The sequence below is a fragment of the Phlebotomus argentipes genome, unplaced genomic scaffold (genome assembly GCF_947086385.1).
Source record: "Phlebotomus argentipes unplaced genomic scaffold, Phlebotomus argentipes genome assembly contig_5, whole genome shotgun sequence".
NCBI classification, from domain to species: domain Eukaryota; kingdom Metazoa; phylum Arthropoda; class Insecta; order Diptera; family Psychodidae; genus Phlebotomus; species Phlebotomus argentipes.
The window spans coordinates 10749489-10757511 of record NW_026776165.1 but is presented as its reverse complement, the minus strand read 5'-3'; the positions used below and the strand labels follow the sequence as shown (position 1 = coordinate 10757511).

At 42.6% G+C, this 8023-nt stretch overlaps 1 protein-coding gene across 1 annotated transcript; it reads right to left on the bottom strand.

Annotated features, from left to right (window-relative positions):
- Positions 1-3337: 3337 nt before the first annotated feature.
- LOC132256331 (uncharacterized) lies at positions 3338-6334 on the bottom strand. The gene is made up of 4 exons (XM_059752680.1): positions 6199-6334; positions 5666-5908; positions 5419-5480; positions 3338-5295 (listed from the first exon to the last, which is right to left on the bottom strand). The coding sequence occupies exons 2-4, from the start codon at positions 5872-5874 to the stop codon at positions 3563-3565; spliced, it is 2004 nt and encodes a 667-aa protein (XP_059608663.1). The 5' UTR covers positions 5875-5908; positions 6199-6334; the 3' UTR covers positions 3338-3562.
- Between the last annotated feature and the right edge of the window lie 1689 nt (positions 6335-8023).

Here is an 8023-nt window from a genome sequence, read left to right as displayed (position 1 = left end):
AAACATATCCTCAAATATATTTTCTTATTAAAATAATCAATTTTCCAGCAATTTTTTTTGTCCAAAAATATATTTTTTTAATCAATTCATAACCTCACAATTTGTTGAAAATTGGAAAAAGTTCCTATCGAAATTCTCTAAACACTTTCGAAGTGCGTAAGTTGTCCAGCTGTTTAGATGAGTTTCGCCAAGATTTCCCTGATTCTCAAACATTGCAATGTCTAGAGTGGAATATTACACACGGCATAATAGTGTTATTTGGATGAAAGTTTCACTGAAAGCCCAGCATAGACAGAAAAGTTCGGCTTGTCGGTTGTCTGATTGAATCTTGCAGATTGCCTGAAGCTCCACGGCGAAAGAATATATCCTCGAATTTCCAACTCCCCGCCATTGAAGCTCTTGGGGGTAATGCAAAGTCAATTATCTTGAGCGCTTTGGTGCATATTTGCCTATCTCAATATCGATATAAGCTCAACATTTTACTTAAATTAATGGATATTTATCTTTCAGAGTGCCAATATTCGACTCTCGTCATGCGAAAAGCTGAAAATGAAATTGCAAATTTAAATTCCATCATCAGCCCTCATCTCAACTCCCCCCCCCCCGCCCCCCGAGAAAGAAAAAATTGTGCGCCACCCCGCAATTCATATACATAGCAATATTTTATCTCAATGACTCGAGCGCGTCGCGTTCAACCCAGCTTAATACCCATTTCGCCTTTAGTTTTATTCTTTATTGTAATGCGCAAACCACCCCCCAAAATCCACCCGCGGAGCCACTTTGGCCGCCGAGAGGCAAAAATTCCAGTTTAATGCTGCGCCCCCATTCCATCTGCGGAAGTTACTTTACACGATTTTCTCATTAGTAATATAAACATTTGAATATTGCTTTCCCAGTCTTTATTATATTGTAATGACGTCCGTTGACTTGATAATTCATTCTTGGGCGCGAACGAACTTCTTCTCCGCGACACTTTTGGCAGCTGAAGAAGCGCACTTTGCCATTATTGATGGATGGAAGTTTGTGCATTTTTTTATTTCAAAAACAAATGTTTATCCGGACGCTTGCCGAGGAAATTTTTTAATGGGTTAAACATTGCCGAAAGATGGCTGTTTTTTTTGACTTTATATTATAGAGCTCCATAAAAGGGTGTGTGATTTTGGCAGTGACAAAAAAGTCTGATAGAAAATTATAACGTCAATAAAACCAAGTCATTCTATCACACACAGCCTAGTCCTCTCTCGCTCGCTCTCTCACCCTTCACACAGTTGCCAGAGCGTGGGTGAGAAAAAAAGGGGAATTAAATTGGCAAAAGTACATAACCGATACTGTGTGAGGACATAAATTTGATTCCCAACAACACTCAGCAGTAGTTGGGAAGCTAATCCACCCTGAAACCCCATTACGTGTATGAAATATATATGGCGTGGGTGGACGATAAGAAGTGGTGGGTTTGAGGCGGTGGGAACAAATAAAAATTGGACACCAGATGGTCCCAAATAGGTTCATTTTCAATTTCCCAAGCCGTCGCCATAAAATCCCACGACAAAGTAGCTTCCGAGTAGTTGCAGGTCGCCCACACCATCCAATTACACTGACCCCCATCTCTCGGCCAAGCACACCCTTTATCCACTGTCTTATTGGCCTGTCGCCCGGGGCGAAGACTCTGCACTTCATGAGACACCTTTAATCGTCCGCACGGACTGATGACCTCAAGGAGGTGGACGAAGCCACGCCCCCTCGAATGCCCCGCCCCTTCGCAAGTGTTCCACTGCATTCATCATTAATTTACCAGCGATAATCTAAGTCTGTTGCCTTGTAATCTAGCGATCAACGAAGATATCTGATCTGGGCAGCAATTTGGGACGAAAATAGCACACTCTTGTCCTTCCAAGGACCTTCAACTGTGATGCTCTTGCGAAATAGTTGCCATAAAAATTCAGTGCTCTGGCAAAAGACAGTGTCAGCAGTGACAGTAAAATAACTTAGTGGTACAATTTCCAGTGGAAAATTAACCCAAAATTCCCAGTGAAGCGTGAATTGTACAATCAAAACATTCATCTCACACCATTCAACATCCGCAGCCGTTTACTATCTGGCAAATTCTCTCGTACAACATCCCAATGCTCAAGAATGGGAAGTTATGGAAGCACAGCAAGAATGAGGGGGTGTTTTTGCAGACATGCAAAAAGACAAAACACCCCCTTTCGCATATTTAATCAAATTTATTTGGTGAGAGAGAGAGAGCGGGAGCTTGGGGGGAATCTGAATAAATTATAAATACAGTGGGAATACAAGCACATATTACTAGCATAACAATAAAGCAAATGAGGGGTGGAGTCCGTGGGTTTGAGGGGGCGAAACGGAGTGCTTATGAATACCTTACAAGCGACTTTGAGTCATTTGTCATTCATTGTCGCTTTAGTTATTAAAGTTTTTAAGCTTGTAACCACATTGTGCGCATTTCAATTAAAATTATGTTTACACAACATCCTTCGAGACATGGCGCAAACTTTGCATGTCATTGATTCGCCCACCCAAAACCACCCCCCCCTTCATGCCTAAAAGACGTTGACACACAGCCGAATTCCCGCCAAATTAGCGCGACATCTTTCAGCATAATTGATCGCAAATGAGTCAGCGCAAATCATGCAAAAGTTTACCGCGCGATATTCTCAAAAAGCATATCTCGAAATTCCCACCCCGAAATTTGGTGCCTTTTACACCACTTTAATGCACATCGTAAACCATTGGCAGTTGTCTTTATCGGGGAATTACACATCCCTCATTGATGTTTCACATGCGTATCCATAATCGGCGAAATAAAAAGTTATATGCACCATTTCCACAGCACTCCGAAGAATGGCGCCCAATAAAGCCAGAAGTGAAGCCATTACTTAGTCATGCAGCCAAATAAATAAAATCATTAGAACCACAGCACTTGAGATACTATGAAAGTGATTCACGCGAAAATATCAATTTATGTACAGCTCAAAGTGGCACATAAAAGGCTTAGTTGAAGAGGTTTTAAGGCGAGATTGAAAGCCTGTGAATTAGTTTCACAGCCTCTTTGGATTCTGGTTGATTTTCGATTACAATTCTTCGCAGAGAAAACTGGAAAATTGACAAAAAAAAACTCTTTAGACAGTGGAAATGTTCAAAAACTTGCAATATTCCTTCCTTAAATACTTCTTTTACAGCCAAATTAACCCGATTCTTTGGATTTCTTTTGAGTTTTACGGAGAAACAATCACAATAATCCCTTTTCTAGGTTATGCAACAAATCAAGGACAGATTTTGTGAATAATTCGCATTCTATCACATCAATACTTATGCATATATTCAAATTATTTATTTATTGACCTTCTCAAGATTACATTCAAATTGGGAATCAGGCTGATCATAATGTGGGATATAAAAAATAATACAGCCACCAGGAGTAACAGAAGCCAGCTTTTCTTTTCCAGCCATTTCTAACTTAACCGTTTCTATCAAATCATTGCTTTTTCAGCAGTTTTCACCGTCAAATCTCTGAATTTCCTACGGTAAATTCACTTCTCATTCAGTTTGATTTGACAACTCTAATTTCCCGACTCTGTGACACAATAATTTCGTCATAAAACATCCCACCGCAAACGGAACAGGCCTTGTTGGGCACAGGATAAGCCTGACTATTGTAGAACTCCACAATCTCAGCCTTTATGACCCTGTTTTTGTCTCTTTCGTCTCTCAACTCATCAATGTACTCCGAAATCTTCATTTGCGCTCTTCTCGCCTTATCTTCGAAGATCTTGAATATTGTCTGCGAATATTCCTCAACACTCACAGTTCTGCGCAAATTTCTCTCAATTTCCATGCCAAACTGCTCGATGAACACTCTGACGAAGAATACGAACTTATTGAACAGAACTTCATTGAGTTTCTCGGCGATATTGAGCAGCGTGTCTTTGGTGTCTTCACCGATGAGGTGCGGCAGAGCGGAGAGAAATCTAACGGCCGTGTTCACCCACGTGACGGGATTGTTGACGCTCGACAGTGGCAACTTGCCAGCGGTCGAAGATCCCAGGGAAGGATTGTGCGCAGGGACTTCCTGGAAGACCTGAGCTGCAGGCGCAGCCCTGAGATTGGCTCTGATCTCACTCGGCATGGCATTTGACGGCTGACTGTTCAGATGCGGCTCGGCATTTCCGCTGAAGGATGGCTTCACGTTCGCGTTGTTGAGTTGCTTGTTCATCTTGTACATGTCGCGAAAGTAGGATTTCTGATCGGGAATCTTCCGCAGGGAGCGAATAATGTCCGCTTTGCCTGTCTTTGAGTTAAGTCTCATGGTCTCCTTGGCCATCTTGTCGAAGGCGCGCCCCTGGTTTCGACTCAAGTTCTCCCGCATCTGCTTAATGGTCATGTCTTGGTGGCCCTCAATGATGGTGCTGGTCATTTGGAAGTTGTACACTGAGTGCGTGAACATGAAGAGCGACGTTGAGAGTTGAACGAGCTGAAGTTTCGACACCGGCTGATCATCGTTGACGAACAGAATGTCAACGAAGCCGTTGATCGTTCCGGCGCCGCTCACGACCAACGTGGACACGTTCAAGCCAGTGACGGTGTGTTGCACGAGTGTGGAAATGTTTTTCCCGTTGGTCGCCATTGAGGCCACGGCCTTCCCTGCAACTCCTGAAGCCACTCCCAGTGTTCCACCGGCGACTCCTAGCCAAGAAGCTCGCGCTTCGGCGTCAGACAATTTGATTGACTGCTCGTGTTCACTGCGATCGCTGAGATTCTTTCCCGATCGATACGCAGACCACAGACTGCAAGCCCCACCGGTGACAGCAGCGGCTCCGGCCAGTGGCGCCAGAACAGGAAGCATCAGTCCTCCGACCAATACGCCGGCAGCAGTCATTCCCACGTACGAAGCCGTGGTATCCGCGCCCCTGGCGAACTTCTGGTCCGGAGTGGCGGCAGGTGAAAGCATCTTCTCCAGCGCAATCAACCATTCGTCCTCGACCTTCTTGCCCATGAAGATGCCTTTCTTCGGCGCCACAACGATGCACTCCGGCAAGATGTTCTCCTTGCAAAAAGCCTCCCAATTTGCGTACACTCTCGCATTGACATCCACGAAGATCATGCAGCAGTCGCGAGCCGAGTTGTCGTTCACCGACTTGACACACTTCATGATCCGGAAAACCGGCGTCATGGTGAATTGCGTGCTCAGCTGCGCTATTGCGAGAGTTGTCGAGTCCACAGGAACCATGCAAAGGTAAGTGATGGCCATCACAACACTGCCGCCGGTGTATTTCGCTGCAAAAATGGGCGGAGCGTTAGAGAGGGCGGAGCTTAATCATATAAATCTTGATTTCCCTGCTAAATTTCTCTTAGTCTTGGCTATAAATGTGCTCAATCACTTTGGCTTCGGTGAATTACCTTGTCTCCAAATGCTTTTGCATATCTTGTCCACCAATTCCATGTATTTCTGGTGAGTTTTCCTGCAAAATAAAAATCGGTTGTTAAAACTTGCAGATAACCTAAAACCACTACTCAAGGGTTAATATTGCACAAATATTTAATGAATTTGATACTCATTCTCTTAATTCACTGGCTTTATCTCGTATAAATTGTTTGTTTTGTGGCTAATTGATAAGAAACATATTAAGCTATTGAATTTACTCACTTTGACTTCTCATCGTCGGGCTTTTCCGGCTGCTCGTTGACACCCATGGCGAGCATCACCTTTCTGTACAGTTCCTCCTTCTGGTCACACTTGTATGCATCCCAAATGATCTCGTCCTCGTGCCCCATCAGCCTGTACATCTCCTGAAGGCGATCCCAAGCCGTCAATCTATCCACAATTGCCTCACTTTCTGCACTTTTTGCTGCCATTCTCGAGCGATTGAGTGGAAATTTGCAACTGATACTAGAAAGTTCGACAGAGTGTTTTTAAATATCACGTCTTATCGTCTGAAGAAGTATTAAGAGCGCGATAAGAAATGTAAAACGTGGACAGATCTTAGATTGACAGGAATAGAAAGCGGGGAATCCCCGAATTTCATAATGTTGCAATGCTCTGCTGAGCACGTGAAGAAAATAGACTGTCGTACGACAATCTGACTTTCTCTCTTTGTTGGGAGAAAACAATAAAATCTCATACAACCCGCAGAAAGTGAATTATCAAAGTATTTAGCGAATAACTCGTAATATTCCCACCTTCTATCGATTGTTGACACTTTTGATAACACAAAACATCGAATCACGACTTAATATCCTTGCTAATAACTCGCTAAATTTCACTGTTTTCGTCTTGACGATCGCAATGATCACAAAGGTCGCCAAAATGACATTTTCCACTTGACAATTCTGTGACGATGCGAAGCTTATGCACGATGCAAATGTGAAACATCACTCAAAAAGAACATTTTACTGTCTTTTCCTCCCGTTTATCCATTTCCTGGCCGGCAAATGATTTTTCTGTCTTCCCAACTGATGCGAAGAATGAGGTGAAATCTGTTGAAATTTCCGGACATTGGCGGAAGTTTCACTCTGAGAAAATAACTCACCCAATTGAGAACTAAACAGAATTCCTGCACAATGTAGTGAAGATGTAATTCTGCGCTCAGTCAAGAGGGTCAACTTGGCGATTTATGAGTTTCCTGTCATTTATTCGTTCTGCTCAGTGAGAGATTACTTCATATTTGATAACTCAGATGAGAAAATTGTCAAGGGGGAGATAATATGATCAGAAGTGATGCGTTGTTGAAATTGTTTAAATACTTAAAGTTCTTCAAAGTTTCTTCTAACTAAATAGCGCAATAATTTGAATTTCCTTGGATTTTTTTGCTCAAGAAAATCAGTTTTAAGGCTTGACAATTGCTTTCCCGATTGGAGTTGAGGCATTTTCGCATGGAAAAGCACTCTCGAGTGGGTGGAATCGCCTGCAATCGCCACACGTGCAAGACGCTGGGCAGGATAATGAGAAAAAAGCTCCGCCGGCCCAACTTTAGCCGCCCCAGTGAGAGAATCATCAGCGAGAGAGAGAGAGAGCAAGTGGAGTGTGTATTCCATCAGGCTCTGCCACAACATTATTTACTCGTTCGTTCATCTGGAGGGAAATTGAGTAAAACTTTTTCAATTGATAGCCACTTTGATGGCCGCCCGCCATGCCTTTCCAAGTGCTTTTCACTGGGAATGTGTTCATCTAATAAAGGGCGAAAGTTCCTCCGCTCTTTTTTTTTCCTCTCCGGACTAATTCAGGAGTCAAACACAAAAGAAGCCATCAAAATGCCCTCTTCCTATTAAAAGGCACTCTAGCATTTTTCTCTATCGCCCTTTTCTTTCACTGTGTTCAGCCTCGAGGTCAAGATTTCTCAAGGGGTTGCTAAGATTGAATGTCAAAACATTTTGCGTCTTTGTTGCATTGCGATGCACAAGATTTGCTTGTTAAAGATTTAGAGATGATTAGAAAACGGAAAAAGTCTCTTCGCCAGTAGTTTTAGGTTTGAAAATTGTTAAGAGAATATTTTGGACCAGTTTTTGGACACGTTTGAACGTAAAACCCTAAGTATCCGATTAAAGATTAAGTATTTGCACAATGTTGTCTATTTATTGATGTTTTTGCAAGCTTTTCCGCTAAGAAATTCACCCTTCCACTCTTTAAAATTTGAGCAGAATGAATTAACAATTAATTTTGAAGAAATACAAGTAATAACAAGATAAAATATCTGTTTCTTTCTTTGAAAACAACTGCGAAATCGTTCTATGGAACGAATCAATTGGGAATTACGATGCACTGAAAATGAGGTGAAGATTCACGAAGAAGGAAAGGATTTTTTGGAACTTCATTTTTGCCCAAGTGACACTGCATCCCCAATATTAGCAACCCCTTGAGAATTTTTCTCCGCATGAGAAATTAGCGCGCGCGAATGCCTAATTACACATCCATCAATGTTGCATTAAAACCGCGTGAAGACGCGCGTGTGACGCAAAATGGGGCGAAATTTGAATTCAGCGCGGCAAATGCAAAAATGCTGAGAAA

Excerpts from the sequence above, each read along its gene's own strand:
- LOC132256331 (XM_059752680.1), bottom strand. The coding sequence starts at position 5,874 with ATGGCAGCAAAAAGTGCAGAAAGTGAGGCAATTGTGGATAGATTGACG. Across the intron at positions 5,481-5,665 it reads CCCGACGATGAGAAGTCAAA|GAAAACTCACCAGAAATACA; the intron begins GTGAGTAAATTC and ends TTTATTTTGCAG. Across the intron at positions 5,296-5,418 it reads CAAAAGCATTTGGAGACAAG|CGAAATACACCGGCGGCAGT; the intron begins GTAATTCACCGA and ends CCATTTTTGCAG.